The sequence below is a fragment of the Vulpes vulpes genome, chromosome 14 (assembly GCF_048418805.1).
Source record: "Vulpes vulpes isolate BD-2025 chromosome 14, VulVul3, whole genome shotgun sequence".
Lineage (NCBI taxonomy): Eukaryota > Metazoa > Chordata > Mammalia > Carnivora > Canidae > Vulpes > Vulpes vulpes.
This window is the reverse complement of record NC_132793.1, coordinates 110,304,652-110,325,403: the sequence shown is the minus strand read 5'-3', so window position 1 is coordinate 110,325,403 and position 20,752 is coordinate 110,304,652. Positions and strand designations below refer to the sequence as shown.

Here is a 20,752-nt window from a genome sequence, read left to right as displayed (position 1 = left end):
TAGTTTTAATTACTATCTTTTGATTTAACATTATTCAGATATTTTCTGTTGATTTTTTATTATGGAAAATGAAGCTGGATCTCTTCAATTGTTTATTTCTTTTTTTCCAATCCTCTACATATAATTAACTCTAACTCAGTTTTTTGGTGCTTTTTATTTGTTTTAATTTTTAGCCTACTAGCTAGCCACTCCAGGGGGCAGATTAACTCACTGTTTTTATTACAGCAAACAAGTATTTACATAATTTTGATTATGATTACAAAATATCATTCAGTGAAAAGCAGTGTATTCTCTAGTCGCCTTTTCTTTTTTTGTACAACTTTTTGCTTTTCTTGGAGTTAATTGTTGCCTGCCTGCCTGCCTTCTCTCCTTCCTGCCTTCCCTCCTGCCTGCCTGCCCGCCCACCTGCTTGCTTTCCTTCCCTCCTTCCTTCCTTCCTTCAGCTCTACACCCAACATGGGGCTTGAACCCATGACCCCAAGATCAAGAGTCACATCCTCTACTGCTGAGCCTAGCAAGCACCCCTGCTTTTCTTTTTCTTTTTATTTTTTAAAGATTTTATTTATTTGTTCATGAGAGACAGAGAGAGAGAGAGGCAGAGACAGGCAGAGGGAGAAGCAGGCTCCATGCAGGGAACCCCACATGGGACTCGATTCCGGGTCTCCAGGATCACGCCCTGGGCTGAAGGTGGCGCTAAACCACTGAGCCATCCCTGGCTGCCCGTAAACCTGCGTTTGATTACCATTTTCCTTTCCTGCTCCTTGGACCTCATCTTTTTTTTTTTTTTTTAAGATAATTTATTTATTGGGTGCCAGGGTGGCTCAGTCGGTGAACCGTCTGCCTTCAGCTCATGATCCTAGGGTCCTGGAATCAAGTCCTACATTGGGGTTTCTGCTCTGCAGAAAGTCTGCTTCTCCCTCTCATTCTGCCATTCCCCCTGCTTGTGCTCACTTTCTCACTTGCTCTCTCAAATAAGTTTAAAAATCTTTTTAAAAAAGATTATTTATTTAGAGAGAGGGTGCATGAGCAGGGGAGGGGCAGAAGGAGAGGGAGAGAGAATCTCAAGCAGACTCTGGGACTGAGCCTGGAGTTGTCTCCTAGAATCTTCCGTTTTCCTCCCTCAGTCTGTATCACTGGCACCCTTAATCTTACGCATAGTAGTAATCTTAGACTTTTTTAAAGTTGCTTTCCTGGGTTACATGCATTGTTTTCTGTGGCTCTGCACTGTGCTCACTCTTGGTCAGTTTTTCTTTTCTGCTGGAGTATATTTTTGGGATTCTAAGAAAGTGTGCATGGGAGGTAAAGCTGATTCCCTGTCATTCAGAGGATGCCACTTTTGTGGTTTGGCTCAGTATATAATTTTATGTTGAAAATAATTCTTTTCAGAATTTTGCAGGTTTTACATCATTTCCTCCTAGCATCAGGAGTTCTTGAGGGCAGCCCCGGTGGCGCAGCAGTTTAGCACCGCCTGCAGCCCAGGGTGTGATCCTGTGTCTCTGCCTCTCTCTCTCTTTCATGAATAAAAAAAAAAAAGAAAGAAAAAAAGTACTTCACCTTGTTGATTTTTTTTTTTTTAAGATTTTATTTATTTCTTCATGAGAGACACACACACAGAGATACAGGCAGAGGGAGAAGCAGGCTTCATGCAGGGAGCCCGACTTGGGACTCGATCCTGAGTCTCTAGGATCACTCCCTGGGCTGAAGGCAGGCATTAAACCGCTGAGCCACCCAGGCTGCCCTTTGAAGTACCTTGTTTTTTTATTTTTTATTTTTTACTTTTTTAAGATTTTATTTATTCATTCAGATACAGACACACACACACACACACACACACACACACACAGAAGCAGAAACACAGGCAGAGGGAGAAGCAGACTCCATGCAGAGAGCCCGATGTGGGACTTGATCCCAGGACTCCAGGATCACTCCCTGAGCCAAAGGCAGGTGCCAAACCGCTGAGCCACCCAGCGGTTTGGTACTTCAGCCATCCCCTGAAGTACCTTGTTATCCTACTTTTTGTTCCATGAACATGGAAGCTGCACTTGTCTCTTCCCCCAACAGCTCAAATGTCACAAACGTGCATTGGTGTGGGTATTAGATGAGGCACTTAGGATTGTTTCCGTTCTGAGACATGGTCTTGTGTTTTGTGTGTGTGTGTGTGTGTGTGTGTGTGTGTGTGTGTTTTGACAACTTTCTCTGTTTCTCTCGCTAGAAGAGTAATTACTTGGGTACGGTACTTCCTGGGTTGATATTATAGGTTGCTTATGGGAGTAGATGTTTTTCATCTTACTCTTTTTCTTCTTTCTGAGAGATTTTTTTTAAATTCTTTTTTTTTTTTTTAATTTATTTATGATAGTCATCAGAGAGAGAGAGAGAGGCAGAGACATAGGCAGAGGGAGAAGCAGGCTCCATGCACGGGGAGACCGATGTGGGATTCGATCCTGGGTCTCCAGGATTGCGCCCTGGGCCAAAGGCAGGCGCCAAACTGCTGCGCCACCCAGGGATCCCTTTTTTTTTTTTTTTAATTCTTCAAATTTGTTTATTCATTCATGAGAGACACAGAAAGAGGCAGAGACATAAGCAGAGGGAGAAGTAGGTTCTCTGCAGGGAGCCCAATGTGGGACTCGATCCCAGGACCCTGGGATCACGCCCTAAGCCAAAGGTAGATGCTCAACACTGAGCCACTCAGGTTCCCCTTCTGAGAGATTCTTAACTAACTTTCCAAGATTTCTTGCTATTTTTTTAAATTGTATTTTAAAGTCTCTAATCACTCTTTTTCTCTGTTCTCTTTTCATAGCAAACTAGAGATTTTCTTTGTTAGGTGTCCTCTCTTCCTGGAGTTGTGTGTGTGGCCTTGCAGAGACTGCTTATTTCTGTGTATCTTGGATTCATTTATGCTGAGGCTTCCCTGGGTCTTGGGGGTCCTTGACACTGCATTTGTGTTTGAGAGGGCACCACTCAGAACTGCTGCAGCATGTATGTGGGGAGACTCTTAGCTTATTTTAGAGGGTCCAGTTGGTCATTGGCCTTGTAGTTGGGAGGATCTCCAAAATACTGGAGGAGTTTTTCCTTTGGGGTGTCTTGGTTCTTTAGGAAGTGTTCTTGGATTTCTTGTGGCCAGCATTCTCTATGAAAAAGCAGGGGCTAGCAGTCCTACCATGGAGATCCCTTTTCCTCCCTCCACTCGACACAGAGATCTGACCTTTTATTATTTATTTATTTATTGTTAAAGATTTAATTTTTTTATTCATGAGAGATACAGAGAGAGAGGCAGAGACATAGAGGGAGAAGCAGGCTCCTCACAGGGAGCCCAATGTGGGACCCGATCCCCAGACCCGGGACCACGCCCTGAGCCAAAGGCAGAAGCTCAAACACTGAGCTATCCAGGCATTGAGACCACTTTATTGGGCAGCCCCGATGGCGCGGCGGTTTGGCGCTGCCTGCAGCCCAGGGTGTGATCCTGGAGACCTGGGATCGAGTCCCACATCGGGCTCCCTGCATGGAGCCTGCTTCTCCCTCTGCCTGTGTTTCTGCCTCTCTCTCTCTGTGTCTATGGATAAATAAATAAAATCTTTAAAAAAAAAAAAAAAGAGACCACTTTATTATTTTTAATTAAAAAAAAATTCTTTTTTTTTTTTTTAAGTTCAACGCAGGGCTTGAACTCACAATCCTGAGATCAAGACCTAAGCTGAGATCAAGAGTCAGATGCTTAACCGACTGAGCTGCCCAGGCACCCTGAGATCTGACTTTTTAACCAGCTTCCTTGTTTTCAACTTTACTCTTCCTAAGCTGAATATGGCACCTCCTCGCTTGGATTTTGGGATCAAGCGTCTCTTTCCTCACCCACCTCCCTTCTGGCTGCACTGTAGGATGTGGCTTATTCCTTTATTCTAAGAAGAACAGCAGTGTACCTCTTGGGGGGTTACCCTGTTGCCTCATGGCTGCCTTCAGAGGTCATTGGTGTCTTAATTCCCTCTGTGAGCTTTGTGGGTGAGGAACTGGCCCAAGGTTGTCCAGCTGGTAGGTGATGGGTTTGGTTTGGGATTTAAACTTAGGCTGACAACCAGTCTGTCCCCTTCATTGCTGCAGAGTCCCCTCTCTGTTGAATGGCCCCTTTGTTGATATCCTTTCTTGCCTTCTTTATTTGGTAATCTTTTTAAGTGGATCTTGGAAGGGAGGAGATGTCTACGTCCTTTCCTAGTTGAATTTGAATCTTATCTGAGTCCCTGATAAATGCATTTCTTTTCTCCTTGACGTGGAGCATGGTGGGGATAAAGAGTAGAACTTTTTTTGAGGTTAACAGACTCAAACAGCACCAAATAAAACAACTTCAAAGCAGCTTCCAGCTTCATATCAGTAATTATTAATAGACTTGCCTAATTTCATCCCAAATTCCAACTTTCAAGTTCTAACATTTTTTTCAAAAACTAGGTCAGAAAAAGAGTGCACGCCAGTATCACGTACAGTTCTTTGGTGATGCCCCAGAAAGAGCTTGGATATTTGAGAAGAGCCTTGTAGCTTTTGAAGGAGAAGGACAGTTTGAAAAATTATGCCAGGAAAGTGCCAAGCAGGCACCCACGAAAGCTGAGAAAATTAAGGTGATAGATGTTCCTTAAGTATAATTTTAGACCAAAACTTTAATTTTTATTCTTATTTATCTTGTTTTGAAATTATGGTTGCTTGATATATTGTAATGGCTTATTTATGTCTGTCATTGTTTAACTTTGCCCAAGTATGCTGTTATAAAACATGACAAGTTTCATTAGAGACAGTTTTCATTTTACTCATTTGATGATAGAGGTAATTTGTTTTATAATTTTAATTATTTTGTATATACGAAAATATATAAAATGTTCTCTATAATATATAATGTGATGAGAACTGATTTCTAGTTTAAAGAAACAGTTATTATATTGGGCTGAGTACTATGTAAAACCTTCAAGTTAATTGGCTTTAGTGTTTGATTTCTAAATTTATCTGGAATTCTAAAAGTATCTTTAAAGTGGATTAATTTTTTTGCTTATATAAAGAAATTTACAATGTCATATGTTTTTCTTTTCAGCTGTTGAAACCTATTTCAGGGAAATTGAGGGCCCAGTGGGAAATGGGCATTGTTCAAGCAGAAGAAGCTGCAAGCATGTCCATAGAGGAACGGAAAGCTAAGTTCACTTTTCTCTATGTGGGGGACCAGCTTCACCTCAACCCTCATGTAGCTAAGGAGGCAAGCATTGCTGTGGAGTCTCCGGCACAAGTGGTAGAATCCTCAGGAGTCATTGAAGAAGCTGCTGATAACCCCAAGTCCCTGAGAGAGGAGGGCATTCCCATCAAGAGAAGGCGGAGAGCCAAGCTGTCTGGCTCTGCTGAAAACCAAGAAAGTGAGCCTGGGACAGTAAAGAGTACTCCTCAGAAGGTGGCAGAAGCTGACCCCAAGAGAGGAGTTGGGTGTCCTCCTGGAAGGAAGAAGAGCGTGGCCTCCACTCCACGGAGCAGGAAGGGAGATGCAGCATCCCGGTTTTTGGTCTTCTGTCAGAAGCACAGGGATGAGGTCAGCACTGTGATGGGTTCTGAGGTGTTGTGTATTTATTCTGGGGATTTCCTGAATTTGAGGGACATCCCTTCAGTGCAGTTCCTCTACTTCTCAGCATTATCAGCATAGTCTGTAGTGAGCCTGGCTGAGATTTTAGGTTTAATAAATAAATATTGTTAGGGAACAGTCATTTTCATCCTTGGGTGCAGAGATGCTTGGCTCTGCACTCTTGGTTACAGAAATGTCTCTCCCATGGTGGATGAGAAGATACCAAGGACAGGAACATATCAACAATGAAGGTATTTGAACACTTTTCTTGATTGTCGTCATAGAATAAGGCATCTTTTAGTACATTGTAAAGCTTGATTGTAAAGAACTGAAGGGATTAGGTCTCCGTTTTTTGTTATGTTTGATATTACTTGAAGTGAGTGGGTTGGTAGGGCTTTTCTCAGGTGATGCAATGTGAGAAAATCTAGTATGTGATTCACTATGTTGCACATTAAATGATCCTCTCAGTAGATGGAGAAAAGGCATTTGGTAAAATTCATTGCTCTTTTTGTTATTGTTGTTAAGATTTTATTTATTTATTCATGAGAGACACACAGAGAGAGGCAGAGACATAGGCAGAGGGAGAAGCAGGCTCCTCACAGAGAGCCTGATGCAGGACTCGATCCTAAGACCTGGGGATCACGACCTGAGCCAAAGTAAATGTTCAAGCACTGAGCCACTCAGGTGCCCCAAATTCATTGCTCTTTGATACAAAGTTAGCAAGCCAGAATTAGAAGGTGACTTCTTTACTCTATTGAAAGGTATCAATCAGAAACTTTCAGCAGGCATCATACTTACTGATGAAACTTTAGAAGCATTCTCTTTAAAATCGTGAACAAGATACCTATCCTTAACCACTTACATTAAGTGTTGTAGAGAAAATAACTAGCCAGTATGCTAAGGTAAGGGAAAGGAATGTTGTTTGCAGAGGTGGGGAAAACTTAAGAGAATCTACAGAAAATCTTTAGAATTAATAAAAGTTCACTAGGACTGCTGGATCTAAGATCAATATACAAGAACAATAATGAGGAAACATTAAGACAGAGACCATTTGGGGCACTTGGCTGGCTCAGTTGGTGGAGCATGTGACTCTTGATCTCAGGGTTGTGAGTTTGAGCCCCATGTTGGGTGTAGATGTTACTTAAAAATAAAATCTTAAAAAAAGATACCATTTATGACTGCAACAAAAAATAGGTACGAAGAAAAAAATATAACAAAATATGTATAACTTGGAGAAAAATAACTCTTAGTATTTTACCAGACCTAAGTAAACAGACATGTAAAAATATAGGAAAGTTCAATATTCTGAAGTTGAAGTTGTCAGTTCTCCTTATATTAAACTATAAATTATGTATAATCCTAATAAGACTCCCAATAGGAAATTCTTTGCACTTTTTAAGTGCAAAGATGATAAATAGCCACATTTGAAGAGGAGCTTGGCCTGAGGACTTGCCCTGTCACACAGGATATTCTGTTATTGGAAGCAGTGATATTTGTGCTGGGATGTTGAGGGCAGTGACAGCACCCAGAGTAGAGCCCAGAACAGGCTCTTGAGCGTGTGGAAGCAGATGGGAAAGGGGTGCAGGCAGCTGGACAAGCTGGCTGCTTGGGATGGGTGCTGGGCGGATGCCAGTGGTTTCAGAACTCAGCCCCTGTGGAGCAGCTTTGTGCTTTAGGAGAGGGGAGGTTTTCTTAAGCCAAACTGATCATAGACCTTTGGGGAGCTGTGAAAGTTTATGTGCAAGCATACCATGAACAAAATGAAAGTATGAACTATGTGTACAACGCTGAGACAATTCTGAAGGCTATGAAAATGGCAATTTCTAGAAAAGCCTGGGCAGCCAGTGCATCCATGAAGAGATGCCGCTCAACCTTGCTGGCAGCCAGGGAACCGCAAGTGGCAGTCAAGATGAGGGTCATGCTTCACGGCCACCAGGTGAGCAACACAAGCCAGTACCTCAGAAGTGATGAGCAGCAGGGGGAACCCCCATCCAGAGTTGGAGGACCATCATTCCTTACACTTGTTTTCAAGAGAAATTTGGCAATCTGTAGTCAAATTGAAAATGCATGTTTTTGATGTATTATAATATCATGTCCAGCTATTTGCCCCAGAGAAATTGGCCCTTGTGCCCAAGGAGATAGCGTAGTATTCAAAACAGAAAGGTTGTTAAAGGAGTGACAGCTGTGGTGTGTGTGCTCCTGCAGGACTCTGGACACCAGTGAAGTGAGCCCGCTGGAAGTCGGGGGCGGGGGGAGAGCAGGCTGTTGAAGGTGTGTACATCCCACCAGTTCAGCATCAAGTGTGAAAAGTGTAGCATACCCATCTGTTTTACCTACTTCCCAGAAGAGTAAATGTGTAGCTCTGGATGAGTGTCCTCTGTGTCAGAGCTGAGACGTCATCCCAGGGAGATGCTGGCATTTGGTGGAGGAGCTGTGGTCCCTGTTGGATTTGAAATGGTGCAGAGCACTGAGCAGTGTGAATAGTGGACAGCTGGACATCTCGATTGCTGCCTGCTCTGGGACCCTTGAAGCAGCCTGCCAGCTGCACTCCAGCCTGTTCCCAGTCTGTTTCTCCATGGTCTTCCACTCATTTGAAATTATGAGAGAAAAATGGGTGCCTGTGAATTCAAACCACTTTACAAAGACCACCCTTTTTTGCTTTTGGGGACCAAAATTGTGCTCAAATGGCCTTTCTAGTACTAAGAAATGTGCCAAAAACAAACCGAAGGTTGTCACTCCAGACCTTGCTGACAAGCTGTGGCCTGAAGGCTGACACAGGGTGGGGAGGTACTCTGCACTCGAGGAGCAGTGCTGCTGCTCTGGAGCTCTCTGGCTCCAAACACCCTTTGAGAGCCTGGTCTGCACAGTGTGGCCATTGGCATCCTACTAAATGCAAAACCAAACTGAACACTGCAAAATTAAAATTCAGTTCTGCATTAGAGACAAGTGCCCACCCCTTCTCTGCTGGGGGGCCATGTGAGGTCCATGGGCCCCTTTCCTCCCAGCTGGGCTCCGGTGCTAGTTGGTTTTGAGTAATTATGTGTTATCAGGAGAGTGATGATGGCAGGATGCTCTTTTTAACTGGTTCAGTTATGTCATTGTTATAAGTGTGTTTGTGCTGGTTCTCTAATAAGTAATCCTAGACTTGAGGAAGCTGCTCTATTATTCCATCCTGAAGAATAATCTGAGTCTTTCTAGGTTGTGTTTTCCTTTTGGGAGGTGGTGACTCCGAGGATGGTTTTTGTTTGGTAGTTAATTGATTCATCAATGGCCAGCCGTAGAGGAACAGAGTTGGATGAAGCCTTCCCTCTGCTTCCTGGACACCCCTTTTCTAGGGTCACTAGATAGAAGACTATGACTATCAAGGACATTTGGCTGCCACTTGACTTTTTTTTTGAGGTCCAAATTCTTGCAAATGAAGTAAAATATGCTTTGTGAAACATTGAGTTCTTCATTAACATGTTTAGCTTGTTCCTTTTGTCCATCAGGCTGAGCTCAGACGTGTGTTCTGTTCTGTTCCTGGAGTACAGTTAGAGGGGCTGCAGGTGGGGAGATGAGTTTGCTGGAGTTTGCTGTAGACCCACTGGTGAGCACCTGAGTGGGGAGAGGGGACTCTGCAGGCAAGGAGGCGAGAGCAGGTAGGGGCCCCACTGTGATGAAAAGCCCAGGAAAAATTTATTTACTGACGGCTTCAAGTGGCAATTTCATTGACATTGATGTGTGTGGTTTGTTTCCCATCTTTAAATAATCTTTTCCACTTTCCCTGATTCTAATTTTTACAGATGCATTAGAGTTGAGCCATGTTATATGTCTGTTCTTTGTATATATATTCGTGTCAGTCATGTAGTGTTGCATAACACATTACCTCAAAACTTAGTGGCTTAAAACACACATGGATCATCTGACAGTTTCTAGGGGTCAGGAATTTGGGAGCAGCTTAGCTGGGTGGCTCTGTCTCAGAGTGTCCCATGAGGTCACAGTTAAGATGTTGGCTGGGCTGCAACATCTGAAGGCTCTTCTGATGATGGGGCTGGAGGATCTTCTTCCAAGGTGCTGTACTGATATTGCCTGCTGGAGGCCTTACCACATGGTCTTCTCCATGGGATGTCTGGGGTGTCCTCCTAGCACAAAGGCTGGCTTCTCATGGAGAGGTGATCCAAGAGAGGGCAGGGAGAGGTCTTATGTAAGTCTTAGACTTGAAAATTGTAGCCCACTGTTTCTACACTGTGCATTGGCTACTCTGGCTAGTGCTGTTCAGTAGGGAGGCAGGAGAACTAGGAATCGAGGCATGAGCTGTAAGGGGCTGCAGCCATCTTAGAAGTCTAAAAAGGTGGTGCAAAAAAATAAAAAATAAAAAAAATAAAAGGTGGTGCAAAGCTCTCAGAGGATGTGGAGGCGACAGGTGGCCTGAGGGCAGGGAGTGTGATCTCTGAGGAGCACACAGAATCTTCATACTGGTTATGGTTCAGTTAGCACGTGCGTGAGCTTATGGATATTTGGTTTTCCCTATTTTTTGGTATATCTAAGATAGTTTATTAAAAATATGGTTGGGACACTTGGGTGACTCAGTTGAGTGTCCAACTCTTGGTTTCGGCTCAGGTCAAGATCTCAGGGTTGTGAGATGGAGCCTCCTGTTGGGCTCTGTGGGGAGTCTGCTTGACAATTCTCTCTTTCCTCCTCTGGCCCGTCCTCCAGCTTGCACACATGCTCTCTTTCTCTGTCTCTCAAATAAATAAAGATTTTACTTATTCATGACAGGCACAGAGATAGAGGCAGAAACATAGGCAGAGGGAGAATCAGGCGAGGAGCCTGATTGGGACTCGATCCCAGGACCCTAGGATCATGACCTGAGCTGAAGGCAGATGCTCAACCACTGAGCCACCCAGGTGCTCCTCAAATAAATAAATCTTTTAAAAAACACAGAAGTAGCCATTACTGAGTGCTTACCATCTGTAAGATACATTGCCAGTATGTTACTGTGAAAAATTATATTTAGTTCTCATAAAGGCCTTTTGAGGTTGGCATAACTTATCCCTGTCTTATAACTAGCTACCCTGAGCTCCAAGATGTAAAGTGGGAGGGCATGGGCAGGAAGAAGGATGAGTGAGACTTGGCCCAAGTTATACACACTTGTATACATTGTGTATGTGCGTACGCAGGCACATGTGCACACAGAGCTTGTAACCATTGTGCTGCACTGCTTCATTGATGAAACCCATAAACTTCAATGAGCAGCCATTGCCTTATTAACCTAAAATGATGATGGAGATACTTTCTGTACCCCCACTGGAGTACACAGTGTATGATTAGGAATGAAAAATAAACAGGTGGCCCCCCAGAAGGTGAGCACTGGGTAGGATAGTGGCTACCTTGACCTTTTTATTCCTGTTCCTAGCACAGAATGCTCCTTGAATGAATGAATGAATGAATGAATCAATCAATCAATCATTGTAGCTGAAATTAAAAGGGTGCTCTGAAGTCAGCCTGGTGGAAGAAAATGTCTTAGGAAGAGTGTGGCCTGTGGAGGGATGGAGTGTGCCATTGTGCCCGAGTGTAGACCTGCTTGGGGAGTAATAAAAGTGGGGCGAGGGTAGGCTCCAGGTTATGGGGGATCATGGAAGACATTGCAGGGCAGCAACCCCCTGTACCCTACATGGTGTCAGGCAATGGTACCTCTGGTCGCTAGGAGGAAGACCTTTCAGGGTGGGAATGTCAGCAAGTAGGTGTATAAGACTGAAGGCTAGGAGCCATATGCTGGAACCATAGCCATCTAGATGAGGTGAATGCAAGATGCTCATCAGTGGAACTGGCATGGATTTAGGTACAAGGGGGCAGGGGTCCCCGAGGAGGATTCAGGAGTCTTGTTTGATGAAGCAGCTGTGAACACTGCTAGGCTTCATTCTGATTAAGGACATTGTACTCAGGGGTGGGTAGATCCACAGATATTCATGCTAATCTTGAGGAACCTCTAAGTGGAGAGTTCCAAAAGGCAAGTGTCCTGTGAATTTGAAGCTCTGCACAGAAACCTTTGCTGCATGAAGGTCTGAGACCTTTGATGCTTGAAGTGTTTGGGTTAGTGAGCTCACCTCTCATGAAGGACGGGTAGGTAGGACAGAACTCTGCTGGGCTGAGAGGTGAAGGTGCCCCAAGATGAGTGGAGGAAGCATGTGTATGTGGCCAGAGCTGCCGAGGCAGGGGCAAGGTAGGCACGGTGACAGTTCACAAGGAGAATACCCAGTGGAACGCTGGAGGTCAGAGTGGGATTTCCAGTTGCAAAAGGTGTCGTTGTGGTAGGACATAGAAGGACTGGATGATTCACCCACATCTGAAAATGCATGTTCTCTGAGACCCAAGGGTGGGTGGAAGTTGGTGGTATGCTGGTGTTCATGAGTGCCAAGGAGGACACGATGAGGTATAGGGGAATGGTCTACAGTGACCATGTTGTGAGTAGGGGTTTGCATTTTGAGGCAGAGGTTACTTATGTTGGTTGGGCAGGTGGTGGGTGGATCTACGTGGTAATAGTGACCAGCAGCATTAACTTGTTGATTCCTTATCACTGCCAGGTGAAGCGTTAGTTAGCACCTTCACATCACAGACAGGAAGACACCTTCACTTACCCAAGTTCATAAAGCTGCCACATGAAGGAGCCACATGCGAAACTGGGGCCTGGCCCCTAAGCATGCTGGCTAGAGCTCCGAATTGGGCAGTAAACCTTTTTTGAAAGGGCCTCAAGGGCACTTGAGGCCTGTGTCACTGTTACTCAGCTCTGCTCTTATAGCAGGAGAACAGCCCTAGAAAATAGGTAAAGTGATGCTTGTGGCTGTTTCTAATAAAACTATATGAACGCCGATGTTTGAATTTCCTATAATTTCTATGTGCTATGAAATATTCTGACTTTTTTCCAACCATTTATTATTTTTTTAAAATTTTTTTTTAAATTTTTATTTATTTATGATAGTCACACACAGAGAGAGAGAGAGATGCAGAGACATAGGCAGAGGGAGAAGCAGGCTCCATGCACCGGGAGCCTGATGTGGGATTCGATCCCGGGTCTCCGGGATCGCGCCCTGGGCCAAAGGCAAGCGCCAAACCACTGCACCACCCAGGGATCCCTTTTCCAACCATTTAAAAATGTAAAATCAGTTCTTAATTTGTAGACCACACAAAAATGGGATGTGGGGCATATTTGGCCAGCTGTTTGTCCATCTCTGTGCCCCTGCCATGAAAGGCTCTCAAGCTTGGGAATGCGTACGAGCCCCTGGGCATCTTGGAAACACTGATGCCAGGCCCAGAGAAAGAACTGGCCTTGGATGGGACCAGAGCACCAGAGGTTTTAAAGCCTGTCTGGCTGTTAGTGGGCACCCAAGGCTGTAGGTCCATGAGTCAGACTCCAGGGTGCCCATGGGCCATGTGCAGACCTTGGGAAAATGCAGGTTCCTGGTTGGCAGGTCTAAGGTTGAGCCTAAGGTCCTCATTTCTAGCATGTTTCTGAGGTGCTGATGCTGGAAGCCCCAGCATGGCTGGAGGGCTGTGCTGGGGCTTGTCTCTTCAAGCTGGCTTGTGCTGTGTCATGGTGTGCACCTTGGATCCCACCCATACCATCCTTTCAGAGCACATACCTGAGAGGGAGGTTGTGTGTGCTACAGCCAATGAGAAAGCCAAACCAGGACTTCACCCCCATGTTGACAGGTAGCATTTCCATGTCACTCTCCTACCAGTGATTTTTCAAGGAGGTCTAGAAAATTGTAACTTACTACTGATAATTTAGTGATTTTGGAAAAGTGTATTTTTTCCTCTTACCATTTATCATTTCCTGCCTTGACATAAATACAGTTGAATTGTTTAAACCAGCACTGTTTTTATTTATGAGCTTTCAAGGGTTACAGCATCAGATAATCACTAATTTTCTTTGAAGCTTTTATGGGGTATAGTTCCATGATGTGGGAATAAATACACCACATGCTGAGTTCCCAAGGGCTGTGCATTGGATTTTGTGCAGAACAAAATCCAGGTGAATTCTAGGTCTGTGGCCTTCTGAACCCACCTTTCTTGTGTCCACAGGTTGTTGCTGAGCACCCAGACGCCTCAGGTGAGGAGATTGAAGAGCTGCTTGGATCCCAGTGGGACATGCTCAACGAGAAACAGAAAGCACGCTATAACACAAAGTTTGCCCTAGTGGCCTCTTCCCAGTCTGAAGAAGACTCTGGTAAACGTAATACCATAATACTGTGCTCATGTGCGTTGCGTAGCTGTGACACTGTGTGTGTGTGTGTGTGTGTGAGAGAGAGAGAGAGAGAGAGAGTGATGTAATGGTATAGCCAGCCGGGGTCTGATCTGGGAGCTCTTGGGAAGTGTGGCCACTCTCCCCAGCTCTGACCCATGCTGCTCACACCAACAGCCAGAGTGCACATGGTCACAATAAAGCAACCTCTGCTGTCTGCATTTTCTCCCTCGTCATGAGAGCTGTTGGGTGTGATCCTCTGTCTGGCTGCGAGCCCCTTGTTCTTCTGCCCCAGTGGAGCAGGCACTCTAGCCTCTGCAGCTGATGGGGTGGTGTGAGGGAGGACACAAGAAGGAAGGGAGCCCGTGTGGTCTCTAGGACTCCAGTCTTCCATGACATGGTAGAGTGGACTGCAGGCCTATGTTCCTGGGTGAGGCTGCCCTGCTGGCAGGCACTGTGCCTACACCTCAGGAGGGGCTTGTTCACCTCTGCAGGTGGGGGGTTCTGGGCCTGGTGGGGGTATTCCTGGCCTGTTTGCATGAGAGCTCACAGGGTGTGGAAGGTGACTGAGAACCAACCTTAAATGTGGCTCTCCTATGGTTCTTCTTAGGCCTTCAGTTTAAAAAACAAAAAATGCTACTTTGCTTCAGTCACTGGAAAGAGAGGGGAGGCTTAATACTGTGAGCTGGGGAGAACCTGTGATAGCGGTCAGATTTGTCCTCCGTGTGTGCTTGTACGCACATGTCACGATACTTCTAATGTAAAAAATATATTTGGTTATCAATTTAAAATACAAAACAATTCTGTATCTCTCAGGGTTCACCACTGAAGGGTTTTGGAGAGGCCATAGTGTTTGAAGACTCAACTGAAAGGAAACCAAGACTCAGAAGTAATTGCAGTTTGTCTTGTGTGCAGTAGTGTGTGCTTCTAGACCAGCATTGTGAACATCTGACTGTGTCTGCACACGGATTATATAATCTTTCTGTTTTGTTCACAGATGATCTTGATTTTAGGGCTTTCTAGATCTGCACATCAACTAATATATTAATATTGAAGTTTGTTCGATTTGTTCATCACTTTATTGCAAATGCTATAATTTAGAATAGTGAGGATGTTCTGGATTTGTGCATTTTCTTTAAAAGGCAAAAGCTTACTTGATTCTTCATCAGTGCGCTAAATCTAGAAGAGTGGTCCTTTACAAAGACTAGCTTATTTAAGAATGAGGTTTTCCTGATGATTTAACTATCTTGGAGAGTGTAACTGTGATTGTGTGTCACATGTCATTTTGGACTGCTACTGAGCACGTAGCAGACAAGAGGATAGGGTTGGTTCCTGCCCTGTGTGTGTCAGCTGTGTCCTTCTCCTGGAGGCCCTCTAGTTGTCCTTGTGGGGCCACCAGTGCTGATAACCAAGATGATGGGCTGTGTTGGTGGCATCAGCTGTCCATGGCCTCAGTGTAAGGAATTCAGACATCGCTTACTTCTGTGTGAAATGCCTGCTGTCTTATTTCAGGTACGGGGGGAGATTCTTATGGAAAGGACGGTGACATCACCTCACCCATGTGGAGGTGAGGTGCCAGTTGGCAGTTGCTGCTAGCAGGTGTCTATAACACAGTGGACATGTGCTGACCAGGTTGGACAAACCAGATTGAGGAGGTACTGGCAGGTCAGGCTGGCCATGCCCTGTGCTGGTTTGCTTGGTCAGCTACTGAGCAGACACCACTACTCTGCAGGCCTCTTCCTGGTATGCCTTTGTGGCCAGCCTCCAGTGTTGTGGAGCTTAGTGAAGGCTGCTCTCGGGCCAGCCCACATCACTCTAAGATTGGCAGTTGGGGAGGGCCAGGGCTCGTTTGCTCAGGTAATATCAGGCCTCTGCCTGTGATGATGCTCTGTGTACATGTCCACTGGGGCAGAGTGACCAGGGTGTGGCCACCTGCACCTTCTCCCGAGGCGCTGTTGGATGCCACATTTCCTAGCTGGTTTGCTCTGTCCCACCTCCTAGTAAGCTTTGAGGATGACACTGCCCTCCCACCAGATGTTTGACAAACAGTCCAAGGGCAAACCCTGAACAAACCTCTGTAAAACAGTCATGCAAATGAGAATACTGGGTTTGTGTTTGAAATAGACATTGGTGTGTTCAAATTAATCACCTGTCTAGACAGCTTAGTTTACCAGGTTGATACTGTTTGGACACCGTAAGTCTTGGATTAGTTGATATTCCTTGAAACACCTAATAACTGGCATAGTTCAACAACATGTAGAAAGCCCTTAATTTGCAGATACAAAAGGAGTGTTGCAAAAAATTAATTAATTAAAAAATTTTTTAAAAAGTAGTGTTGCCACTTAACATGTTTCTTTCAGGAAATGTATAAAAAGTAGCAAGTTATGCACTTTATAACTTTCCACTTAAATTCCACCGGTCTTTGAATGTTAGTAAACTTGTAGGTTATATTTAATGCTTCACTGCATTAAAATATAATTATAACAAATACCAGTATAATAGATTAGGTAAGAATTTTCCAGTAATTTGATGTTACAGGAAATGGTCCATGTAATTAATTTGCAAAATGCAAAGAGATTTGGTCTGTAATACTAGGGCCCTGGAAACCAAAAGGATGCAGGAAACCCATCACAGCTGGATTTGCACCTGAATGCCCTGGTTAAATTATCATTGCTTTGGAGGGTGGCTTGTGGAGTGTTTTTCATGTAAGTTTCCCCCATCTCCCATTCCAAGGTAACATCAATGGGAAAAAAAGAAACCACACAAAGAGGACACAGGAGCCTACTGAAGACGCTGACGGCGAAGATGCACCCAGGAAGAGACTCAGGACCGACAAGCACGGTCTTCGGAAGGTAAATGATGTTCCCCAGGACTGTTGTGACCCGAGGACTGTGTGCTGTGGGACTTCTGGGATGCAGGCGGGGGAGAGGGGAGTGGGGGGGAGCTGGGGGGGTCGGGTGTGGGGGTGTGTGTGGGCAGGAGGCCTTCCTCTGTGGATGGGGCTCATGGGTGTTGTTTCAGATGCAGCAGGGTTGGCTTCTCTCCTGAAACCTCTCTGAGAAGGCTGCTGAAGAGAGCCAGTTCTTACCTGCCAGGGACTTAAACACAAACTGTGGGTGCTTGGCTATCCAAAAAAAAACCCCATCCAAACACTTTGAATGATACTGATGTTTAGATTTAATGGAAATACATATACTAAAGATTACCCTTGTCTATAGGGCTATTATTCAGTGTGTAAATAATAGATTGGCATGAAAACATCAAAATCCATTAGAGACATGTTATACTTCAGTAAAAATTTTTTCAGAATCCATTAATGGCATTGAAAATAGATTTTATGAATTCATTCAGTTTATTAGTAATTCATGTTATTGTTTACTTAATGGGAGTACTAAGCAGGCCTGTTTGACCACATAGCTAGGAAGATCCAGCCCCAGCGTCCTCTAGTTTAGCATAGTCCACTGTGCATCAAGGGGCAGAGTTTGCCTGGTGCCTGAAGGAGAGTGAAACGGGCCAAAGTCCACATATCCAGCCAGACAGTGTATCGTCCCCTCTGGCTTATGGCGCTTGTGCATGTGGAAAGTGTGAGCCCTTTCCTGGGTACTCTATGGCCCTGTGCCATTTATCGAAACTGCCTCACACACTCATTAGCTTCTTCATGAACTGAGAGTTCAAACAGACCTTGTATCTTTTGTTTGAGTTTATAGCTATTTAATATTTCTAACAGAGTCGTTGTGTATTTATAGTTTTGAGTAAAGCTTTGTATACTGTCTTTTACTAATCTAAATTAAGTTCTTTTCTTCATTGTTTTATTTTGAAGAATAGAAAGATAAATTTCACATATTGTGGGGATCCCTGGGTGGCGCAGCGGTTTGGCGCCTGCCTTTGGCCCAGGGCGTGATCTTGGAGACCCGGGATCGAATCCCATGTCGGGCTCCCGGTGCATGGAGCCTGCTTCTCCCTCTGCCTGTGTCTCTGCCTCTCTCTCTCTCTCTCTCTCTCTCTCTCTCTCTCTGTGACTATCATAAAAAAAAAAAATTTCACATATTGTTAACGTGTCAGTGTGTGGCCATCACATTATCTGTCTTAACCTCTTGAAGGCTGTTGTGCACTTGAGGGCAGTAGGCAAGGCCCTGCCCTATTTTTCTGGCCCAGAGAGCATCCTTCCAAGGCACCTGTCAGGTGAAGTTGTTAGTGATCAAGTATCCAGCACTGAGATAGGTAAAATTCACCTTGCATCACTGACATTGGTGTTACCTGGCAGCTCAGGCCCATTATTAAAGCAGTCCCTTGCTGGCAGTCAGGCTGACATTGACTGCCTTGAAATGTTTGTATTTCGTATTTACCTTAAAAAATGTGTGGCCCTGGACATTTGAAATCTCAATTCACATTAAGTAGTAGGTAGAAGTTGCACATAATAAAAAGAGTAGTGGTTGAGTTTTTATAAACCTAATTAAGCCATATCCTATATACTTCCTAATATGCATTGAGCACTTTGATGTGTCAGGGGCCCTTCCACGTGCTGTGCCCCTGTTACCTGGTCCCCAGTCTTGTGACTACTTCCACTAGCCCTGGGAAGCTTGGGGAATGGGGCTTGGGTGCAGGGACTGGGAAGGGTGGGGGGTGGCCATGAGGCAGTGCTGCCCCAGGGCTATCAAGACAGGTTTATATTCAACTACTTCACATTCTGAGCACTGGACAGAATGTTTCTGATCCCTTCTTGTGTGTGTGGGTGTGTGTGTGCTTGTGTGTGTGGTTTTCCTCAGTTGTGAAACATGCTTTATTGATGATCTTTGTGAGGTTTGTCTGGACCTTATCTCCGAATTGGAAATCCTCAGCATGGGGACTTAGAGCAGTGATATTGGCAGTGACTTGGGGCCCCACTTGAGGTTGATTGAACAGCCTCTAGAGCAGAAGGGTTGATTTCTTCTCTTTCATACTCTGCTTTGAATTCAGAGGGAAATTTGAGTAGCATATTGAATGCAGCTCATGTGAAGAGTCTCAGCAACATGAGTTGTTGCTTGGCACAGCCCCACTGGCTCCTCTGTCCCAGCAGAGGATGGGGCAGGTACAGGGGAGAGCCTTCCAGCTCCTTCCAGCTGTGGAAGAGGTGTGAGACTGACTCACTGCTCATAGCATGTATGGAACATGTTTCCAGAGGAAGATGTTTCTGTCGCAGTGTTTCAGCAACCTGTATTAGTTCACGTGAGGTTCCCCCCTTCCTTTTCTTCTTCTTTTTCTTTTATTTAATAACAGAGAGAGACGATCAATGACAAGACAGCCCGAACAAGCTCCTGCAAGGCCATCGAGGCAGCCTCCTCACTCAAGAGCCAGGCAGGTAATGTGGTTAGTGCTTCTTCTTTGTCAGCTCTTCCAGGCACCTGGGCTGGGCTGGATGTGCACAGGAAGCTGGGCTGGGGAAGGGTGCGGGAGCTGACAGCTAATAACGGGAGGGAGGTTCTCGTGTGACTGAATGAGTGAGTGGTTGCAGTGCTTCAGCTACATTTTATTGAAGTTGTTTTTCTACTGGGCTTTATTTTCAGTTTAAAATTATACTAAAGAAGTTATTTAAATGAAGAATATCCAGATTTCTCACTTGATGGTGCCAGTTGTTGCTCTAAATTCCATCACTTTTGAGTATCTCACAGCTTATGTATATTTTCTAAAAGTAAAAGTAATGACTAGTTATTTCTGTTTTGCGTGTTGAAGAACCTAGCTTCAAAGCAATGAATGGTGAAGTAGGCTCCCTTTCCCTTCTCATTGTCTTTTTGAAGTGTCTGACAGTTTATTACAGAGAGCTTATCATCTCCAACTCTTTTTTGTTTTTGTTTCTTTAAGAGTAAGAAGGTAGGAGAAGGGCAGAGGGGAAGGGAGAGGCGGGGCGGTGGGGGGGAGAGAACTTCAGGCTGACTCCCTGCTGAATGTGGAGCCCAGGGCATGGCTTGATCTCATGACCCTGAGACCCTGACCTGAGCCGAAATCACGAGTAGGCTGCTTTGACTGACTGAGCCCCCCAGCATCCTCCTAACCCTTGATTAGAAAGGAAAACAACATTCAGGGGGGAAGTGAGTGTGGGTTGGAAATGGATTTATTTTCCTTATTTTGCATGGGTGCTATGCTGGTTTTCAGAAATCAGTTAAATAGACTATGAAAAGAAAAGAAAGACAGTTGTGAGTAGTTTGAACATTGAGTGGGTATTTCCTAAATAAAAGGATTACTTTTAAGAATGATATAGTGGTCTTGTGGCTATATTTAAAACTTTGTTTCAGCGATGCGTACTGAACTTTTTACAAGTGAAATGATGTTTGGAATTTGCTGCAGAAGAGTGTGGCAGAGGGGTGTGAACATAGGTGTGGATGGGGCTGTGTTGGCCATAGGTCAATGGATGTGGGATCAGCCAGGCAGGGGTTGCTGGCGTTCACTGAACTGTTTGCCTTTGTTTCCATTCAGATTTTTTCACAGTAAAAAAGTTAAGCCTTTACTATGACAAAGGAGCCCAGGAAATTTATCTTTAGAACTTCATTTATTATGGGGTAATTTTGAAACAGTTAAGAGATTGAGGATTTAAGATTTCAAACTTTATAAACCAAAATTGTTTTACAGCAACGAAACATCTGTCAGATGCATGCAAACCACTGAAGAAGCGGAATCGGGCATCCACAGCAGCGTCTTCTACTCCTTTTAGCAAAAGTTCATCTCCTTCTGCATCCTTAACTGAGAATGAGGTAAAATAATAATGATAGTGATGACATGGTGTTCGTATGAAGGCCAGTTAGTTGCCCAAGTTGAAGTGTGAGCAAAAGTCAGACTTAACAAACATAACACTGGTATCCTCTCCACAAATGTAGGTGAGTTTCAGAGTCTTTAAACTATGTATAAGTCATGGAATGGAAAAAAAAGTCACTATTTTAGTCTATTTGAGCACCACAGATATACACACATGCACACAGTGTATG

General features: G+C 44.5%; 1 protein-coding gene across 1 annotated transcript in view; it reads left to right on the top strand.

Annotated features, from left to right (window-relative positions):
• Nucleotides 1–20,752, top strand: part of NSD2 (nuclear receptor binding SET domain protein 2) — a 64,259-nt gene that overhangs the window by 11,194 nt on the left and 32,313 nt on the right. Inside the window, 6 exon segments of the mRNA XM_025998838.2 lie at nt 4,432–4,598; nt 5,063–5,545; nt 13,637–13,781; nt 16,530–16,648; nt 19,053–19,134; nt 20,400–20,521. Of these exon segments, the coding sequence (XP_025854623.1) occupies nt 4,432–4,598; nt 5,063–5,545; nt 13,637–13,781; nt 16,530–16,648; nt 19,053–19,134; nt 20,400–20,521 (1,118 nt within the window).